This window comes from Chinchilla lanigera, unplaced genomic scaffold, assembly GCF_000276665.1.
Source record: "Chinchilla lanigera isolate Chin_1 unplaced genomic scaffold, ChiLan1.0 scaffold00032, whole genome shotgun sequence".
In the NCBI taxonomy this organism is placed as follows: domain Eukaryota; kingdom Metazoa; phylum Chordata; class Mammalia; order Rodentia; family Chinchillidae; genus Chinchilla; species Chinchilla lanigera.
In genome coordinates, this window is record NW_004955433.1 from 1136257 (window position 1) to 1157941 (window position 21685).

General features: G+C 45.4%; 1 protein-coding gene and 1 long non-coding RNA gene across 2 annotated transcripts in view; one reads left to right on the forward strand and one right to left on the reverse strand.

Annotated features, from left to right (window-relative positions):
• Window positions 1-141, reverse strand: part of LOC106148942 — a 3076-nt gene extending 2935 nt beyond the window's left edge. Inside the window, exon 1 of the long non-coding RNA XR_001234741.1 lies at window positions 69-141. This is a non-coding gene — a long non-coding RNA (uncharacterized LOC106148942). The remainder of the gene's footprint in view (window positions 1-68) is intronic.
• Shroom3 (shroom family member 3) overlaps window positions 1-21685 on the forward strand; it is a gene marked incomplete in the record, with an annotated part of 287861 nt that overhangs the window by 668 nt on the left and 265508 nt on the right. The window contains 1 exon segment of the mRNA XM_013516209.1: window positions 1-155. Within this exon segment, the coding sequence (XP_013371663.1) occupies window positions 12-155 (144 nt within the window).

Here is a 21685-nt window from a genome sequence, read left to right on the forward strand (position 1 = left end):
GGTCCGGCGAGATGAGGACGCGCGAGCGCCCGCAGCCGCGCGCGCCCCCCGGGGCCCGGCACCTGTACCTGGAGGCCGTGCTGGAGGGCGGCGCCCCCTGGGGCTTCACCCTGAAGGGCGGCCTGGAGCGCGGGGAGCCGCTGATCATCTCCAAGGTGGGTCTCGCCTCGCGACGCGGCCTCTCTGCAGTCCAGGGCTTTCTTCCTCCCGCTCCCGCTCTCCCTCCCTCTTTCCTCCTTTCCTTCCTTCTTTCTCCTTTCTTTCTTTCTTTCTTTCTTTCTTTCTTTCTTTCTTTCTTTCTTTCTTTCTTTCTTTCTTTCTTTCTTTCTTTCTTTCTTCTTTCTTTCTTTCTTTCCTTCTTCTTTCTTTCTTTCTTTCCTTCCTTCTTTCCTTCTCTCTCTCTCTCTCTCTCTCTCTCTTTCCGTTTGTAAACTTTTGCCTGAATCTTAATTTTGCTGTTTCCTACCGTTCCTATTATCTGGAAATATTTTTGGTATTTGAAAGGGAAATATGTCTTAGCTCATTTATTCAACAAAATCCCAGGAAAAATGTGCTCCTTTGATGGCTAATCTTCTCTTTTTGTGAATGGAGTAGGACAGGCTAAGTTGCCCCATGAGCTTTTCTGTTACAAATCAGATTAAAGGTCAACAACATGGCAAGGTGGCATGGTGTATGGTCACGAACAGAGGAACATCTGATCATTTCTCCTTCCACTGGAAATACCTGGCTTTTAAGAATGTTTTAAATTTGTAATTCTGGTAACTGATTGCATAAATACTTGTTGCTTTTTATGCGCAGAGACGAGAGTTAAATCGGCTTTCACAGGAACTCAGGAGCAGAGCGTCACTCACTGCCTAAGTGTCGCTGTGTAATTAAATATTTTAGATCTCAGGCATCCTGCACCAGGCCTCCCTCTTCCTTTATCTTTCCGTGATAAAGGATCTCCACAGCAGGGTTAGTGTTTCTTCTCAACGCTGCCTGTTAAGATGTGTTTTAAAATATCAGAATATTAAGGAAGTCTGGTACAACGGAACTTCAGTGCCTTTCGGACATGGGCGTTCCCCAGGGAATATGTGCCACGGAGGGAGGGCGCTTCTTTTTGCTGTGAGGGTGGGAAGAAGATGTGAGCACCGCTGCCTGGTGAGGCTGTTCAGAGCCATCATCAAGTGTGTGTTGGGAGGGAGACCAGTGCTTCTGACTGGCTGGCCACTGGGAACTGAGTGTCACAGCGGCAGTGGCAAAGGTGCAGCACACCCTGTGAGCACGGGCGTTTTCCCTTAAGTTTCCCAAGGAAAACAGAAGATAATGTCTGCATATGTGTATGTGTGTCAGTTAGGGTGGACTTCAGCAGTAAAAAACTAAAAACCTAATTTATAGTGGCTCTGAGTAAATAGAGGCTTGTTTTCTCACCCTGCAAGAAGTCTAGAGGTAGGATGCCCAGGAAAGGAATAACAGCTCAGCGACCTCAGCAAGGAGCCCTCTTAGCTCTTTCTTCTGCATTCTGATGATGTGGGCTTTTGTCTTCATGGTTGCATGATGGATGCTGTACTTCCAGCATTGCATCTTCATTCCAGGCAGGTTTTGACCTTTTGTTTGGGGCTTTTTGTTTCTCTCAGACTTTTGCTTACATCTCATTGACCAGAACTATGCTACATGCCTATACTTAGACCAGTTACTGGCAAAAGGCATGACTAGCTTAGACTAGTTAGGAGTTCTCTCATGGATTCTGCAACAGAGGCCTGTCCTTCATGAAGTCCAGGAATCTATGCCTACTGTTTGAACAATCTGGGGTTCTTTTTATAGGAAGAAGGGGGAATGGCTGTTAGGTAAACAACTGAGAATGTCTATGGCAAATATACCTCTGCATTTTATTTTAAATTTTACTTTATTTGCAGTACTGGGGATTGCATCTAGGGTCTTCATACAGAGCTATATCTCCAGTCCTTTTTTATATTTATTTATTTAATTTTTTGGTCTCTTTGAGACAGGGTCTCATTATGTAGTTGAGGCTGACCTTGAACTCACTATCTTACCCCAGGCTGGCCTCAACCTCACTGTGATCCTTCTGCCTCAGCCTCCCAAGTGCTGGGATTACAGGCGCGTGTCACTACACCCAGTTTTATATTTTTACTTTGAGACAGGATTTCACTACGTTGCAAAGTTGCCCCTGTTGTGCTCAAACTTCTGATTCTCCTGTCTCAGCTTCCCAGAGTCCTGGGATTGCAAGTGTGGGCCGCCACTTCTGTACATTTTAAAACTGGCTGCACACACACCCATTTGTCTGACCCTCCATGATAACATAGTATGTGTCTATTACGGCTTGTGTAGCTGGTGCCCTGAAGGCCATGCACTCATAGATGGAGCTTTTGGAAGGTGATTGGGCGCTAGGGGCTGTGTAGCAAAATGTGGCGTCAGGACGCAATGTCTGGTCGGAGGCTGGCACTGGAAGGGCATTTCTCCCTCAGCGGCTCCTCCCTCTTCTCTCTACTTCCCAGCCGCCTTCCGCGAGCAGCTCTCCTCCACAGCAGTACCTTCCACCAGGCTGCGTCTGCCCAGGGCCGCTGGCTGTGGGCTGAGACCACCAACCAGAGTAACCTTCTCCTCCTTCGAGTTGTGGGTGCTGGGTGCTGTGCCCCAGCAACAGGAATGTGACTCAGGCAGCATTCGCCCACTAGAGTGTCGTCTGCTGTCAGAAAAGCGAACTCCTGGCCCTGCTGAGCTGTCCCGCTCCACCTCCATGGCGTCTGTGGAATGGACGCATGCCACTGTCTACCTCGGTGGTCTGTGTAGCATTAAATGTGCATGTGCGCTTAGCACAGTGTCTGCTGCAAAGAAAGAACTAAAAAAAATCTTAGCCAAGATTACAGTTGTTGTTTTTCATCATTTTAAGAGACAGATTTGGCTGCTGTACAAAGACCCTAGATAACAGCAGGTTAAACAGTTTCAGAGTTTCTATACCCCCCGCCAAACAGCCTGGCAGAAGCAAACTGAAATATGGCTTCTTATATTGTCAGGGCCCAAGTTCCTTCATGTCCTTCCCTACGTCCTGGGCTGATGTCCTGTGGGCCTGGTCCAGGATGGCTTCCGGTAACATCTGCTTTCCAGCCAGTAAGAAGCAGGAGGAGGGAGAGAGGGCAGTCTCCATACGGGTACCGTTTAGTATGGTCTGCTCTGTTCAGTTTGGAGGCCAGCAGTCACATGTGGCTATTTTCCTTTCAATTAAAGACAATAAAAATGAAGGGACATTTAAAATCCTGATCCTCACATGTACCAGCTGCGTTTCCAGTGTCACCTCCAGAGCTCTGAGCTCCACACCAGGTCCACCTGCCTCGCGGGCCCTCACTCACCTGAGCTCTGCTGCTTCTCCCTGAAGTTGCTCCAGTCCACGCGCTGAGTCTGTTGGTTGTCTTCTGTACTCGCGTTGTAGTCACCGTCCTTGTCCCTGGGACACAGTGCCGACGCCGCACCTTGCAGGAGAGACTGGCTTTGGCTCGTGCTTTGAGGCCAGAGGCTCCGTGCCAGGAAGGCCTGGCCAGGAAAGCTGCTCACCTCACGGCAGCAGCCAGGAAGCAGGGAGGGAGGGAAGGAGCTAGGAAAGATAAACTCTCCGAGGTACCTGCAGTGACCACCCTCCTCCAACCAGACCCGGCTCCTAAACAGCCAGTGCCCCGTGATCCACCTTCCTCCAGAAGCCCACCCACGAGCGCATGAAGTTCCTGGGGGGCATCTAGACAGAAACCATAATAGTTCCTATGCCCTGTACCGACTGTGTCAAATTACCGTGTTTTATCTGTGCCGAGTGCTTCTCAGAAGCCTTTGAGCCGTTGTGATGAGGACTGTTTTCTTTCCATTTCTGCCACATCTACCCCAGAGTCTGGGAATGCGCATATTTGTTGAGGAAATGAAAGGGCTGGGTCTTTCCTATTCACTATGTATTTCTAGGATCTCAGGTTGTAAAAGCACAATGTTTTTACAAGCCTGGCTTTCTGTTGGCTGGAACTCCCAAAAGAAGACCTCCAGAGCTGCTGCAGAAATTTCAAGAATGGTGGCTTAACTGTGTTTGAAGCCCAGGGAAGTATTTTGAGAGAAATAATGGCAAGAAATAATGGCAAATAAATAACCTTTTGTACAATAGGTGTTCACTAATTCTATTGAATTAACTAGCAAAGCTGAAATAGTGCAATGGGCTTTCTAAACGGAGGCGGCGTCTCAGGAGTGCGCCAGGCAGGTCTTGCAAGGCAGAGTGGTATTAGTTTCCTGTTGCTGCTGTAACAAATTGCTGCATAGTTAATGGCTTAAAGACAGTTTACTAATTCACAGTTCTGTGGTCAGAAGCGGGACACAGGTCTCACTGGTCTAAAACCCAAGGGTCAGTAGGGCTGCACTCCTTGCTGGAGGCCCAGGAGAGAGGTTTCCCCCGACTCCAGCCTCTCGTGGGCTGGAAGTTCCAGAGTCCACGTTCCCTGGTGCACAGCCCCTCCTGTGTCTTCAGAGCCAGCCCAGCTGCTTAGGCCCTTTCTGCTTTGCATCACTCTGACCTTTAACTCTGCCCCCTTCCACTCGTAAAGACCCCTGTGATTTTATTGGTTCTGCCACAATAATCCAGGATAATCTTCCTATTTTAAAATCAGCTGATTAATAACCTTAATTCCACTGGCAATCTTAATTCCCTTTTGCCATGTAACAGACATACTTGCAGGTTCCAAGAATTAGAACGTGGGTATTTTGGGGACTCGGGGCCTTATTTTGCCATCTCAGGGGGTTTGGACGTTTGAGACAATAGAAAAAGTGCATGTCAGCCCACACACTGCTAACAACATGTCCCCTCTGCTCCCGAAGCAGGAAGGCCCCCCCCGCGCCCCATTTCAGGGGAAAGGAAGGGACAGCACACACTGATCACACACGAAAGGCACACACAACTATGACTGCCAGGTTGAGTGACAAACAGTGTAATGCGTGAAATATCATTTCTCTTTTGGTACAAATGAGGCAGCAGAGTGAATGGAGGAAAAGGAACCACAAAGGGTGGCAATAAAAGAAATCTTTTGGTGATTGCTTTCTTTGGGACTTAATGGCCTTGTAAAGGAAAGGTGGATCAGTGAGAGCCTCTGTCATCTGTGAACTTCAAAAGGAAAGGGTAACTTTAAAAAAATAGTGATCATATGTGAGTTCTGGGCAATTCAATAGTTCAGGAAGTTGGCAAAGTGCTGTGATTATGACTCACTTGCTGTGTATTGTAGCTGGGAAAAGCGTTGCACCTGCAGTAGAGACGCACCTGCTCCCAGGGCTGGTCAATTAAGTAGTAACAATAGCGGCAATCCACAGCCACCAGTCACCACTTACCGAGTGCTTCCTGTGTCTCCATGTCTCAGGAGGTCCCATGACCGATTTGTTCCATTTCTACAGCTCTGTGGAGGGCAATAGTGTACCCCAGAGATAGCCACAAGCAGTGAGATGCCAATTTGCTGACGCTCTCCCTCCTAGCAAGTGGTAGAGCCTGGACTTGAACCCTGGGTTCTGGTGCGAGAGTCCCTCAACTGACCACCTGTGCCTTTCAGTCACACTGCCTGCCATGCCTGGCTCTGCACTGACAATAGCTAGAGCTCATGTGTAGGTGCAGTGTGGAATTTATATTTTATATGTTTTCAAGTTTGTGAGAAGAACAAAAAAATTTAAAAAAAATACTTAATCCCGTAAGGTTTCATAAAATACTTGTGCCACCTGGGCATGGTGGTACACTCCTATAATCAGGAGGCTGAGGCAGGAGGATTGCTGCCTTAAACCTAACAAACAAAAACTCTAACCAAACAAACAAAACTTGTTTCCTCAAGCAATTCTTTTAGGTATTCAAGACTCAAGCAGTGAGAGGGCCACTTGCTGCTCTTGGCCCTACTGTATCTTCATCAGTATCTCTACCTGGAGAAGTACTTTTGGGAGCTCTTCAGATATGGGCTTTGGAATTTAAGGAAAAAGGCCTGCCCTGGTCTTTGGTTTTGTTTTGTTTTGTTTTTTGAGACAGGGTCTCACCATGTGTTCCATGCTGACCTAAAACTCCTTATGTAGCCCAGGCTGGCCTCAAACTTGTGGCAATCCTCCTGCCTCAGCCTCTCGAGTGCTAGGATTACAGGTGTGTGCCACCATGCCCAGCCACTGGCCCATTTCTGCTGCAGTAAACAAGGTTTATTCTACCAGGCCTTCAGCCCCAACCCCTGAGTTTGAATTGAAATAGAATTTTAGGCAGCTCCCTGGGACTAAATTAGTTCGCTGCAAGTCATCTTCCCCTCCTCTCCTAAGTGCTGTGGTAGCAGCTTGGTGTTCTGACTGTTAATTTGACTGATCTGTCTGAGCTTTTGTCTTTATCTTTCCTGCTGCTCCTTTAATACCCTTTGTCCTTCATACCAGGGAGGTTCCTTTCTCTGGTGCCCTTAAAACACCTTGTTTTGGGGGCTGGGGATTTAGCTCAGCGGCAAAAGCGCCTGCCTGGTAAGCGCAAGGTCGTGAGTTCGGTTCCCAGTACCGGAGAAAAACCAAAAAAAAAAAAAAAAAAAAACAAACAAAAAAAAACCACCTTGTTTCTTCCCTCTTGTTCCGGCTGCCTCTGCCCCTGGTGCATCGATCCCTCCTTTCCCCCACCTCCCCGGCACCTGCCTTCTCGGTGGCTTCTGATACAGTAGGAGTTTGTGCTTAGCATCCCGTGAACACACTGTAGTCTCTTCCAGGTCATGCTGTATATCCTGCCTCTCCTGGCAAAATACTGCTCATTTCACACAGAGTAAATTCTCAGCAAATGTTAAGTGGCTGGTGGAATTTTAGAGCTGTAAGGAATCTCAGCAATCATGTAATTCAATTTCGTTATTATGCAGACAGGAAACAGAGGCACAAAAGTTCATTTATTTGCCAAAGTCTTCCCGTTTTAGCAAACAAGGTTTGTGTTGTGTGTGTGTGTGTGTGTGTGTGTGTGTGTGTCTCAGCTGGAGAAGGAGTAATTACTTTCTGACTGTGCCATCCTAGCTCCTCTGTTAGTCTGTTAAATTGTAGAACTTAAAAACTCATTTTTACCTCTTTTTTCTGCCACTTTGTCTCTTCCACACTTTCTTCCTCCCTTTCTCTCCCTCTTCCTTTCTTCCTTCTTTTCTGTTACCCACAATGATTCAGTTATGCGTCACAATTTTATAAAAATGAAATGGCATTAGTGAACAGAGAGGATCTTTAAAGTCTTGTGTTAGAAAACTGTCTAGAGCAGTGTGTATGCAAAACAGGTAAGCAGATTGCTTTACACATATATAATGTTTGGTAAATAGCTGTTGACTTGCATTAGACTGGGGGAGAACTCCCCTCCCCAAATGTTTAACATTTAAAAAGTTATCTAGGCCTTGTTTAAAGTGTTAAGATGTTGGAGGCACAAACTATCTTGGTAAGCCTTTCGGTGTTGCTAGGGAGAGCTTTTATTTGAGCGGCAGGCTGATGCGCCACACAGATCTTCACATCACTAAAGATCTGCCTTATGTTAAAGCCAGTGAATTCCCCAGGCTTTGCCTCCTGCGCAGGGAACACAGTTTAATTGAAGATATTTATCTCCTGTTAGTGAGCCCACAGTGACTGCAGACACATAATGAGAGACTTTCTATCAATCTCAGAAAAACAAAACCTCAGAGGACATTTTGGATTTGAACTAAGTCATAGACAAATTCTCCCACATCTCCGCCTTTGATGTGGTTCCAAGCAGTGAGCATCGTGCCCGGAGCCGCTGCTCTTCCACTCCGGCCATCCCAGGAACCCGTCTGCCTCTCCTGCTCTTGACGCCCCCAGGCGCCTCTCCCTGAAACAAAGTGAGGCGCTCATCCCTCTCTTCTAGTGACTGCCCCCGAAACTACCTTGGGATGCTGTTGTGTGTCTGGTCTGCGGAGTGGAAGTGACAGTTCTTTCCTGCCTTCCCCTGACACTTCCCTAACTTGGCAGATGGACGAGCTGAACGCTCAGAGTTTGTGCTGACCTCAATTGCAGTTTTTAATGCCTTTGCATCTATTTGTTATGCCCTTCTGCATTTGAACTGCATTTTTTCTTGGAGATGCTTTCTAATTCTTTACTTTTAAATGCTCTTTGATGTTTGTAATTCCTTTTACTTTATTTTTTCATTTTGGGCAAGTGTGTTCAGTATAGGAAAGTACATATTTCAGCGGTAGAAGGCTTGGGTTTAAATAAACAAGTTTCATTTCTACCAAGGTCTTTATTGACCATGGACCATGGCTAAGTGTCTTAGCTTTCCTGAGCCTTGGTTTCCTCTTTGAAAATGGAACATTTTTGCCCAGTGCAGTTGTTTGAAGTGTCTATCCCATAGATTAAACTATAACTTTGTTGTATGAGTTGTCTACTTTGCCTGGACTCCAACTTGATCGATTTTCTGTGTTGTGGCTACAGTTGCTACCTCACACTGAATGGACAAATTCCCCACCTCTGCTGAGCTTTATGTGAAGCAGAAAGATTGGCAACAACTATGTACGCACAGGATAATTTCAAGGTATAGCAAAATGGAAAACAAAGACAAACCAATATGAGAGATTCCAGAGTGGTAGTGTCTCTTGGGTTAGAGGCGTGGGGAGCAGGTTTTACATTGAGTAGGGTGGTTAAAGATGAGTTTTCAGAAAAGATAGCATTTGACCTTAAAGAAATCAGACATGCAAAGAGGTTTGCAAGTTGAACTGTGGCAGGAAAGTCTTGGAATGTTCCAGAAACAAAAAGGAAGCCTGTGTTATTGGAATGTGGTAAGCCAGGGAGGAGTGTGTGAGAGGAAGATGGAAAGCCAGACAGGGTCTGGATCACACAGAGCATGACAGGTGCTGGAGAAGACCTTGGTTGGCACATATTTTTAATTTTAACATTGTTAGTGGCCCATATGGGGATTGAATTTAGAGGAAAGGGATGAAGGGTGTCATACTGTGAGTCTCTCCCTTCTTGTGATGATAGACCGACTGCGTGTTCTGAAGCTATTTGGTGGCTCCTAAAGATTTTTGGTGGCTCTTGAGATTTTGGTGGCTCCTATAGCCAGCTTCTCTTCTCACCCTCAGGTACATTTCTTCTTAGGCACTTCCTAGGTCTACATCAGGTTGAGGCCCTGAAAGACAAGAGTTAGAAGAGTGTACCCAGCTCCACCATGGCCCTGCTCTGTGCCAGCGTCCGGCTCACAGGAGCTTCACAACACTGAGAGCCCACTGTTACTTCCACTTTGGAGATGAAGAAACTGGAAAGTTGCTGAAAATCATGAAACTAAGTAGTATCAGATCCACAACCTTTTCAACATTTGGCCTGAAGAACTCATTTCAAAGCAAAACCTGCAATGTCATTTTGTAGTTCCAGATAACCCTTCCATCTACGTTCCCCCACAGCCAGTAAACTGGTGGGAGAGCTGGGAGTGTGGCCGGTGTGAAAGGGGCAGCTGGGTGACATCTTTAAGGGAGCTGGGGGGGGTCAACATTGGGAATCAAGTGTGACCCTCCACACCTTCCCAGACCCTGCTTCCTGCTCCCTGCCCCCCAGCCAGGTCCTCCCTGTGCCCTCAGTCACAGCTTCTTTGTTCGGGCTGAACAGGTCCATCCCGTGGGTGGGCTGTGATGAGACCGCAGTGCCAGGTCAGGCCTAGCACCTGAGGGGGAACACTAAATGAGCAGGAGACAGTTCAGAGCTAACAAGGGGAACGCTGGCTGACGGGGAAACAAATCTGAGCTGCAGACTGCCAGAACTCTCAAGGTCACGCCACCCATCTTGGCGAGGCGCCCAGTTGTGAGCTGCGCTCCGCAACACCTGGTCTTTCACGCAGGGTGTCTGCTGTACCTGGTCTGGTTTTCCTGTCACTTCCTAGCTGTTGCTGCCATCACAATGTAGTGTATGTGCCATGTTCTTCGGCTGGAGCCACTGCTCAGTGGGCTCTCTCCGTGCCCGTTCTGCTGCTCTGGTTCCATTCCCATGGACTCTCCTGCCGTCCTCTGCCTGGCCTAGTAGCCCTCTGCGCAACCCCCAAAACTCCACGCACAACTGTCACCCTCAGCGCTGTTGGTGGCCACCATGGTCTGAGCTCCACTGGCTCATTTCTTGCCCATTCTTGGTTTCTGGAACCCTGGTTCAGAAAGATCCTAGCATTCTCGAGAACTCAAAATTTAAAAATAGCTATGACATGGCTTTGAAACAAAACACAGACAATTTAAGTGGAAGCCAGTGCTGCTAGTTAGTTGGACTAAGTGCCTACTTCTTTTTATTTTTTTGTCTTTTTTGAGACAAGATCTCACTATGCAGTTCAGGCTGGCCATGAGCTCACTTTGTAGCCTAGGCTGGTCTCGAACTCACAGTGCCCTTCCTGCCTCAGCCTCCCGAGTGCTGGGATTATAGGCATGCACCACCATGCCCAGCTATAAGTGCCTAGTACTTTGGATAGTAAATTATATCCTGAGCCATACATTTACTGGAAGGTAGGAAAACAGGTTGGGCTTGTAGAACTAATCATTCCTCTCTTTTCCTTTGAAAAGTTAGAAATTTTATTAATGAAAGTTGAACAGGTATAATTTAAGTTTTCATCATTGTGTGTGTGTGTGTGTGTGTGTGTGTGTGTGTGTCCCCGTCCTCAGAGAAGTTTGCATTTTTTAGGACTTGTCTCATGGACATTGGGAAATGAGGTACTGGAATTCAGACCCAGGATATGGCTGGATTCCAGAAATAAATACACATGTTGGGTTTCAGATAGATAATTGAAAGAACAGAGGAATGAGTAAGTCTGGGGGATGGGAAAGCAGAAAAGCGGGCACTTTCCTCTTGTGCCTTGTTTGTGGAGTGCTTGTTTGCTTTTCATATTTGTACTTTTGGGTGTCAAGGCAGCCATGGACCTAAGCGTGAGGCAGCAGGAGGAAGGTCAGAGGGTTAGTCCTGTTCTTCGGGGTTGCATTCATACTTTGCATTGAAGCGCTCTTGGCTCAAAGTCTACAATTCAATAAGTTGTCGGCACTTTTTTGAAAGAACTGCTGCCATAGTTTCCCCTACATACATAAGACAGTGAATTTGACCTTGAAGCATAGTTAGCATAGACTCCTCCCACTGGGCCAAGACCAGTTGCAGATTCTGAATTCAGGCACTCTACAGTGCTACAACTGCCTCCCTTCTTTCACAGAGAAGGCAAGATAAAGAAGGGAGGACTTCAGGGTAGAAAGAAGGCCATAAATACATAATGACGTTATTTGCATTTACTCCGTCTGTGCAGAGGGCAGGCATTGTTAGGTTCTCTCCTGTACTATTTCATTAGACTGAGATTTGTTTCTATGCAAGAGGAAAGAGGTTTCCTACACGTGATGGAGCCAGGAAGTACTGTGCGCTTAGGCGACACCTCCAGTGGTCAGCATTGCCCTTCTTTGCTTAAGGGCTTTATTTTGCGTCTCTTTATTTCCAGAATGCGTGTCACCAAGAGCAACCCCCCATGGTGGCTGGAGTGCTATATAAACAGCCCTGTTGTCACATCCCTCACTTGCAAAGGCTCTGAGGTGTGAGGTTTCCACTAGCTCCTAGGCTTTTGCCTGCAGAATTTGGAGCCAGCTGCCCCCTGTTGTACCTGGCATGGTGACACATCACTGCCCACTGCCTTCCCAACTGCACCTCATTTTCCCACTTCCCTCTTTGCATTCCCTATGTCTCTGAAGCACTGTTTCAAGAAGGCTTACTGAGTGAAAGCCAAAGCTGAAGTGTAAGGGAGATTGTTGTGTCTCAGGTCTGTTGTCTTTTCACTCTGTGAGGAGTTCAAGCAGAGGGAATCATGGAGTGTGTTGGACCCAGTCTTTCCTTGGGTGTTAGGAAGAGTAGAAATCCATCCCCAGATGTTTTTTGTTTTTGTTTTTTTGTCTTTTTGAGACAGGGTTCAGCCTAGTTCAGGCTGGTCTTGAGCATACTTTGTAGCCCAGGCTTGTCTTGAACTCATAATGATCCTCCCGCCTCAGTCTCCCAAGTGCTGAGATTACAGGCATGCACCACCACGCCTGGCTTCCCAGATGTTATTTTGCAGTTCTTTGTCCTTTGCGTCTGACAGGATGGGCCTGTTTGCCTTCTTGGTACCATTCTTTTTGGAGCTGAATCATATGTCAATATGTGTGTATACCACACTTTGTTTATCCATTTACAGGTTGATGGAAGTATAGGTTGTCCACCTTTTACCTATTGTGAATGATGTTACTATGAACCTGAGGACTTAACATCTATTTGAGTTCCTTCCTTGAGTACCTAGGAGTGGGACTGCTGGAGCATGGGGTGGTAATTCTGTGTTTAATTTTTGGAGAAACCATCATACTGTTTTCCACAGCAGCTATATCATTTTACAAAGCTACTGGCAATGGATAAGAGTTCCAATTTCCATATCTTTGCCAGGATTTTTTATTTCCTATTTTTATTTTTCTCTAATAATAGTATTTATGGAATTTTTTTGTTTTGTTTTGTTTTAGTTTTTCTCTGGTACCGGGAACCAAACTCACGACCTTGCGCTTGCCAAGCAGATGCTTTTGCCGCTGAGCTAAATCCCCAGCCCTAATAATAGTATTTATTTATTTATTTTGAGACAAGATCTTGCTATGCAGTTTAGACTGGCCTTGAACTTGTGGTAAGCCTGCCTCACTCTCCAGAGTGCTGGCCTTATGGTCACGCACCATTATACCTGGCTTTAATAGCATTCTTAATGAGTATATAGGATGGGCTAGGGATATAGCTCAGCAGTACAAGTGCCTGCCTGACAAGCGCAAGGTCCTGAGTTTGATTCCTGGTACCTACAATATGGATGGAGTATATATGAAGAGACATCTCACTGTAGATTGCTTTGTTTTTGCATGGTGCTGGAATTGAACCTCCCTTTGGTTTAAATTTTAAATTTTGAGATAAGAACTTGCTACGTTGTTTCATTGCCTGGGCTGGGGTTAAACTTGCAATCCCCTTGCTTCAGTTGCCCAGAGTGCTGGTCACTATAATTTTGTTTTTTTTTTTTTTTTTTTTTTTTGGGTTTTTCTCCGGTACCGGGAACCGAACTCACGGCCTTGCACTTGCCAGGCAGGTGCTTTTGCCGCTGAGCTAAGTCCCCAGCCCCCTGGTCACTATAATTTTGATGTGCATTTCCCTAATGATTACTGGGTTTTTTGTGTGCATACCAGCCATCCGTGTATTTTTTTGGAGAAATGTCTGTTCTACTCCTTTGCTCTAACAAAATTGGGGGACTTGCTCTTTGTTACTGACTTGTAGTTCTTCATTCTGACATATAAACTTCCTTATCAGATATATACTTTGCTAATATTTCCCCATTCTGTAGATGGCCTCTGTAATCTGTTGATTGTGTCCTTTGATGCACACTATTTTTAGTTTTGATACAGTACACCATTTTTTTCCTTGTTGCCTGGTTTTGGTGTCAGGTCAAAAACCTCATAGCCAAATCCACTGTCACTTTTTCCTTTTTTTTTTTTTTCTTCTTCCTAAGAGTTTTGTACCTCTAGCTCTTACATTTAGTCCCTTGATCTATTTGGGGTTAGCTTTTATGTATACCGCTAGGTAAGGGGTCCAGCATGTGGATTTTCAGTTTTGCTAGGACCACATGTTAGGAAAAAGGATCTCCTTTCCTTGGGAATGGACTGGGCACCGTCATAGAAAATCAACTGATTATATGTGCAACTTCTGGGCTGTTATCTTATTCCTGATCTTAGAGGAAAGCATTCCAGTCTTTAGCTATTGCGTATGATGGTAGCGCTGGGCTTTTCATATGTGGCTTTCATTATGTTATGCTTTAAAGAAGTCTATAAAAGTATCAAAGGAAAATACAGGTAAATATTTATATCATTTGAGTGAAGGGAAGCGTGAAAACCAGAGCCAAAAATTATAAGGGAAAAAGAAAGAGGTAGATTTAACTGAGTAAAAAACTAAAAACATCTACATGGCAAAAGTTCCAAAGACTAAAACCTGATAAATGCCAATAAGATCCTTAATATAAAAAGAGCTCTTACGTATAAAGAAGGAAAAACACACACAAAAGCTAAATTGGCACTGGGTGTGTGCTATACACTTATAATCCCAGCACTTGATAAGCTGAGGCAGGAGTTTGAGGGCAGCCTGGGCTACATAGCAAGTTCAAGACCAGTCTGAGCTGCAGGGTGCAACTCTGTCTCAAAACTAAGCAAACAAAAACAAAAAAATTGGCAAAGGATTCAAATATTTGTGTGTGTGTGTGTGTGCGTGCGCGCGCGCGCACACACGGGTACACATGCACATATGTGGAGAGGTACTAGGTGTTGAATCCAGGGCCTTCACACTGAACGACTGTACATTCCAGTGTAATCCCAGCACTCAGGAGGCTGAGGCAGGAGGATTTTGCCTTTTCTTCCTTTCTTTTTCCCTTTGAGACAGGTTCTCCCTAAGTCACTAAATTTCCCTCACTGGGCTTAAACTTGCAATCCTGCTGCTGTGCTGGGGTTACAGGCATGGGCCAGTTACTATACCTGGCTTTAACTTTTTTTTGGAGACAAGGTCTTCTTATGTAGTTCAGGCTGGCTTTGAACTCACTATGTAGCCCAGGCTGGCCTTGAACTCTCAGCGATCCTTCTGCCTCAGCCTCCTGAGTACTAGGATTACAGTCCTATGCCTACACGCCTGGCATTTAATTCTTAATAATGTAAATAGTGAGCAATTATTTACTTCTGGGTTATTCTGAAAAAGCAATCATGTAAGATGAAGGGGCAAGGATATATATATATATGGAAAAATTTATCATCAACTATATCCATCACCTATGAGTCCACTGAAAATGATGGTGCAGGTGATAAAAATATATGTGATACATTTATATTCACATATTGACTAAGAGAAGATTGTTAAATAATATGCTTAAAACAACACATGTTTAAATAGTGTGTGTGTATATATATATTGACAGTTTGGGAGGGAATATATGCAGAGGTGTGTCTGTGTAGTGGGATAGTAAGTGATTTATGTTTTCCTCTTTTTAAATCTTTTCTTTTCAAGTTATATCATGAACTTGTAATCTGTCATAATGGTTTTTATTAACAAACAGCAACATTTTTGCTGTAAAGCTGATGCCCTGCTAGTTACGCTTGAAGCGTGCAGTGAGCAGCTGGAAGCAGCCAGCAGCCCTCTCCATTTCCACGTCTTCATCTTCCCAGGCCCAAAGACTCTGCCCACTAAGCAGTAACTGCCCACTGCCCCTCCCCTCGTGACGGCTTTTATTTTTTATTCATTTATTTTTCGTCTTTTTGAGACAGGGTCTCGCTATGCAGTTCAGGCTGGCCTTGAGCTCACTTTGTAGCCCAGGCTGGTCTCCAACCCACAACAATCCTCCTGCCTCAGCCTCCTGAGTGCTGGGATTACAGGCGTGCTCCACCATGCCTGGCTAGTGGTGACTTTTAAAATCAGGAAAACGTCTCATTCCATCATCGAATTCCATCCCAGCAGGTGCCAGGCCCTTGGTTTGATCCCCAGCACCACCAAACCAAAAAAATTATGTGTATCCATTATTTTCCCTTCCCAACTATACATATACTCAAAAAAAAAAAAGTTTCCTTGAGATATAACCTCGTTCCATACAGTCCTCCCATCACACACTTTCGCCCTATTCTTTCCTTTTAATTAGAAGCATTTTTGTCAGACACGAAGCACAATGTTATAGGTCAGTGCTTCTTAAATTACTGGGGAAGCAACTATAAGGGAATACATAAGTGCGTTTTGCCCGCCAGAAACCCGTGTCTCGAGTTTGGAAAAGTGTTTAAAACCATTTTGGGTCGAGCTCCCAAGAAAGTTGAGCTCAGCTCCAGAGCGGGGATCCGTGAATAGGTCAACACCGGAGAGGGGCCGGGGAGGCCCCGCGCAGCTGCGCTTCATTTGGTAGCTTAAAATCGCCTTTTCTTTGATTCTCTTATTCCTGCAACCCCCATAGAATCCACGAAGAATAGCGATGTTTTCTTCTGCACGTTTGATTGTAACAAGCCAAGGGCTCTTTGAACACAACCAGCGCAGGAATGCAGGGTCCACGGCCACCACCCTGGGTAAGACGGTAACATAATCTCCGATTTGTGTTGGAACCCTCTTAATTACAGCTGTGAGGACCTGGGGGTTTCCACGCGGCTTCCGCAGCCTGCATTCCTCCAGCCCTCCCCATTAAGGCATGCTTGAGCGAGGCTGCGCGGCCGCATAGCTGGGATTTTTTCGCCCTCTTGTCACCGTCTGAAGACAAAGGATTCTTCCGCCTGCCGGAGCGCGGGCGCCCAGGTTGCGCCGCCCTGACAGCGCCTCGCGGGGAGCTTTTCCTGCGGCCTCATCAACCGGCACCAGGCTGGGGCAGGCGGCAGGGGAGAGCGGGCGGGAATCTGACTGCGCTCAGTCACGCTGCAGCGGGGTCCGCTGCCGGGGTCGTGCGCCGAGCGCGGAGCCGCAGCGGGCCCCCGCTCCGGACGGCGCGGCCCCACCGTCGTGCGGGTCACCGGTCTCCCGCGCACTCTGTCTCGCCCGGAAAGTGTGGGTGGGGCCTGGTGTTTTGGGAATTTCGAACAGGGTCAGTGTTAAGTCACCCAGATGTCTAGGGCACTTCGGCCCTGGGACAAACAGCCACACTTCAAAGGCAGAGAGGTTCATGCTGGCCCCTTACAGCTCCTGGTGGGCTGCTCCCAGGCAGGTGCGGCGTGGTGGAAGGGCCGAGCACAGGGCGAGAGCTCCTCCCCGGCAGCCGGGAAGTGGACGGAGATCCCCCCACCCCCACTCCCCCGCCACACTCCCAAGAGCCTCCCTTCCCCCAGCCTGCAGCTTCTAACCGCAGCTCTGTTAGCCGCGCATCCTCACGGAGGCTCCCGCACGTGCCTGACCGAACCCCCTTCCCAAAGCTCCGCCTCCGGACGCCGGAGCACTGGGAACGTTCTAGATGTAACCCGCAGCACAGGGCTTCTTCTTTTATTTTATTTAATTTTATTGGTACGTTTTAGATTTACATAACAACATTCATTATGGGGAATTTGTACCTGTACGTGCTGTATCGTGCTTTTCCCATTGCCCTGCCCTCCCTGCAACCCCCTCCACCCCATTATTTACAAAAGCTTTGCTTCCATTTGTTTCTTCTATTGTTTTTTCTTGTCCCTTCTTTCCTCCCCCCTTCCCTCATTACCCTTCTCATCTGAACACTTTCTTCCCATTTCCCAATATCTAGTATACATTTTGGTCCTTATTTACACATTCTGTTTCTCACATCAGAGAACACGGTATTTAAACGTGTGTGTGTGATTTATTTCACTTAAGAGTATGGTCTTAGGCGGGGGATATAGCTCAGTGCACAGGTGCCTGCCTGGCTGGTGCAAGGTCCTGAGTTTGATTCCTAGTACCAAAAAACCTCCCCAAAATAGCAACAACAAAAAAACCCCACAAGAGTATGGTCTTAAGGTGCGTCCATTTACCTAGAAATATCTCAGGCTTCTCCTTCTTCATGACAGAGTAGTTCTCCATGTAGAGCCACATCTTTATCTGTCAGTTGATGGGCATTTGGGCTGTTTCTAAGATTTGGCTATTACAAACTGTGCCACTGTAAACACAGGTGTGCATATGTCACTGTGGTGTGATGCTTTTAATTCTTTCAGGTAGATACCAAGAAAAGGAATACCTGGGTCGAATGGAACCTTTAGTTTTAGTTTTTTGAGGAATCTCCACAGTGATTTCCACAGTGGCTGCAACAGTCTACACTCCCACCAACAGTGGAGAAGGGTCCCTTTTTTCCCAAAGCCCTACCAGCATTTGTTACTGGTTGATTTCTTGATGATAGCCATTCTTTCTGGAGTGAGCTGGAATCTCAGTGTTGTTTTAATTTACATCTCTCAAATGATCAACTCTGTTGAACATTTTTTCATATATTTATTTGCCATTTCTACTTCTTCACCTAAGAAGTGTCTATTTATTTCAGATGCCCATTTATGGATTAGGTCTTTAAAGTTGGGGGCAATTTTTTTTTTTAGTTGTTTATATATTCTAAATATTAGCTCTCTGTTTGAGGAACAGCTGGCAAAAATTTTTCCCCATACTGTTGGTTGTTTCTTCACTCTATTGGTGGTTTCTCTTGCTATGCAAACACTTTTTAATAAGATAAGATCCAGTTGTTGACTCTTTGTGATAGTTCCTGTGTGCTTGGGATTTTGTTCATTAAATCTTTGCCTACACCAATGACTTCAAGAGTTCTATGTATTCTATCTTGCAGCAGATTTAGTGTTTGTTGTAATATTTAGATCTTCGATCCATTTCACTTTTAGTTTAGTGCCTGATGAAAGATATGGATCTTTAACTTGGGTCCCTGATAGTTTAAACTTGTCTCCTTGACCTTCTGATGACTTGAACTCAGTTTTGCCTCACCCTGACAATGGGAGCTGCTAGGCAGAGTCAGCCCACTGCTGCTTTGAGTTCCAAGCTCATTTGGCCCGTCTCCTAGATGGCAGCTGACCAATCACTGTCTCTTGGGGAGCACCTGCACCTGAATAACTCACCAGCCACTGCAGTCTGCTGTGTTCACTCATGCTCTGTTCCACTGTGCGCTTCTCTGTGGAGTCCTCTGGGGTCACCAGTCACTGTGCACTGTAGGTTCTAGTCGCCCCTCCCACACAGTGAGTCAGGCAGAGAAAGCACCACTTGCCTTTTCTGTGTTGCGGTCTCTCTCTTCGCTCTTCTGGTGGGTTTCAGTTATTGCTTTAGGTCCTTGCTGGGTTCCAGGAACCCTCTTCCCTCTGTCTTCTCTTTTTCATGTTGCTGTATTCCACACCTGGACTGGTGTCCGTAAGAGTGTTTCTCTGCTATTTACCACCCTGCCATCTTCCTAGAAGTCTTTTAAAACTTATTCATTATCATTCAAATTTTAAATTTGAAGCTGAGTATGGTGGCACACACATGTAATACCAACATTTGGGGGCTGAGGCAGGAGGATTGCCATGAGCTCAAGGCTAGCCTGGGCTACATAAGCAAGTTCAAGACCAGCCTGCACTACGTAGTGAAACCCTGTCTCAAAAAACCCAAAAACAAAAAACAGCAAAAACCAAAAAAAAAAGAAGAATTTTAAATTTCAACTTACAAGGGGCTGGGGATTTAACTCAGTGGCACAGTGCCTGCCTGGCAAGCACAAGGTCGTGAGTTTGATTCCTGGTACCAGAAAAAAACCAAAACAACTAAACTAAATTTCAACTTACAAGGTATGAGTAATATGTGTAGGGACTTAAGCTATTACCAAAGAAAATGACTTTATTATTATTTATTCAATCAAAAGTCTTGAGGGGTATACACACTTCAGTGACTTTAACTTAGGCTTAGTATATAAAGTTCTCTCCATTTCTTACTGTTCAGTAAAAATAGAACATTTGTGATTGGATGTTTCTGTGTTTTGAATATGCGTGCTCCCAACCCAATTCATATGTTAGAACCTAAGACTTAATTAATTTGATAGTTAAAAGATAGGCCTTTAGGAGGTGATTGGGTAACCAGGGCTTTGCCTTTAAGAGTGGGATCAGTGCTCTTATGGAAGAACTCAAGAGAGCGAGCTAGGCTTTTCTGCCCTTCTGCCATCTGAAGACACTTAGCAGATACCATCTATGGGAAATGGCCTTTACTAGACAGCAAAACCACTCACAACTTGATTTTAGACATCCCAGCCTCCAGAACTGTAAAGATAAATTCCTATTATTTATTACACTACCTAGTTTCTGGTATTTTGTGATAGCAGCATAAATGGATGGAAACAGATATGCACAGGCATGCTTCTGTTCATGTGAAATCTAGAATGAAACAGTGATTAAGAGCACAGATTGTAGGGGCTGGGGATTTAGCTCAGCAGCAAAAGCGCCTGCCTCGCAAGCGCAAGGTCGTGAGTTCGGTTCCCGGTACCGGAGAAAAACCAAAAAAAAAAAAAAAAAAAAAAAAAAAAGAGCACAGATTGTAAAGTCAGAATTTTGGGGCTTACGTCTGACCTCTGTGACTTACTAACAATATTTCTTTTTTCTTTTCTTTTCTTTTTTTTTACTATGGAACAGTTCATGAATTTGTGTGTCATCCTTGCTCAGGGGCCATGCTAATCTTCTCTGTATTGTTCCAACTTTACTATATGTGCCGCCAAAGCGAGCAACTAACAATGTTTCTTTGGCAAGTTTTTTAAACTTCCTGTCCTCCTGCTTCCCCATTTAGAAAAATGGGATTTAAAGTGGTAACTACCTCATGAAATTGTCTTTAGGAGTTTAAATGAGTCCATGCAAAAAAACCTCTTAGGATAGTAGTTAACATATAGTTAGTATCATTAGTATTACCTGCTTAATTAGAAGACATTCGGGGGCTGGGCATGGTGGCACATGCCTGTAATTCCAGCACTTAAGAGGCTGAGGCAGGAGGATCATTGTGAGTTTGAGACCAGCATGGACTACAAAGTGAGCTCAAGGCCAGCCTGAACTGCATAGCGAGACCCTGTCTCCAAAAGACAGTTGGGGAAGGAAGGAGAGAGAGAGTCAAATGAAAAAGCCAAACCAAATCAGGAAAGAGTCATCAAGGGTGGCCAGAGTGTAGGGAAGACAGAGGTCCAGAGAAAGAAAGACATATAGTCCCACTAAATCAGGGACCCCCCAACCTCCGGGACCAGCACCAGTTCATGGTGTGTTAGAAACTGGACAGCATAGCAGGTGAGCAGTGGGGAAGTGTGAAGCTGCATATGTATTTACAGCTGCTCCCCATCACTTGCATTACCCTCTGAGCTTTGCCTTCTGTCAGATGAGCATCATTCAGTTTTTATAGAAATGTGAACCCTACAGTGAAGTTTGTATGTGAGAGAGCTAGGCTGCACATTCCTTGTGAGAGTATAATGCCTGACAATCTGAGGTACAGCTGAGGTGGTGATGCTAGCATTGGGGAGTGGCTGAAACGGAGATATATATTAGCAGAGAGGTTTGTCTGTACACACACCATAATAAACCAGTTATTTGCAGACTCATATCAAAACCCAATCAGTGAGTGGCAACTGACAGTTAAGCTGCATTTGGTGGCAGGCTTTAAATTGGAATCCAGTACTTATTTTACTCTGCACATGGCCTCCTCATTATTTTATTTACCATTTCTGTCAGTATCTCTTTCACACGCTGCACCCATTTTCTGATATAATATTGATAAACCCACAGCTAGTACTAGCCAAAATGTATAAAACATGAATGTCATTGGAAGGTTTCTTTGAAACAGGAGAAAGCAAATGATGACATAGCAGAAGACTCTAAGATTGCCAACAAAAAGAAAGTATCAGTTAAAAGAAAATATTGAATCCTACTTAAATTGTGGGTTCATTACTTCAGGTGATTCACATGAATTTGATTTTGAATGATATTCATGGGTCAACACTTCATTTATCACTGAGCTACACAGGTCTTCCTCCAACTGCTGATCTCTAGTGGTGTTTGGGCTCCAGAATTAGCACCCATTTGGAGACAATATCTAGAATTCTTCAAAGATTTATAGAATCTTTAATTTCTCTACATAAAAAGATCAAGACTTCAGATAAATCTTACTATCAAAGTGTATCCACATCAGTTGTTTATCCAAAGAGCTAGTATAAATGTGTGCATTAGCCTCGCATTTCAAAAATGACTTAAGTTGGCCACTAGTCTAAGAAGCTGCAGTGCCCAGGAAG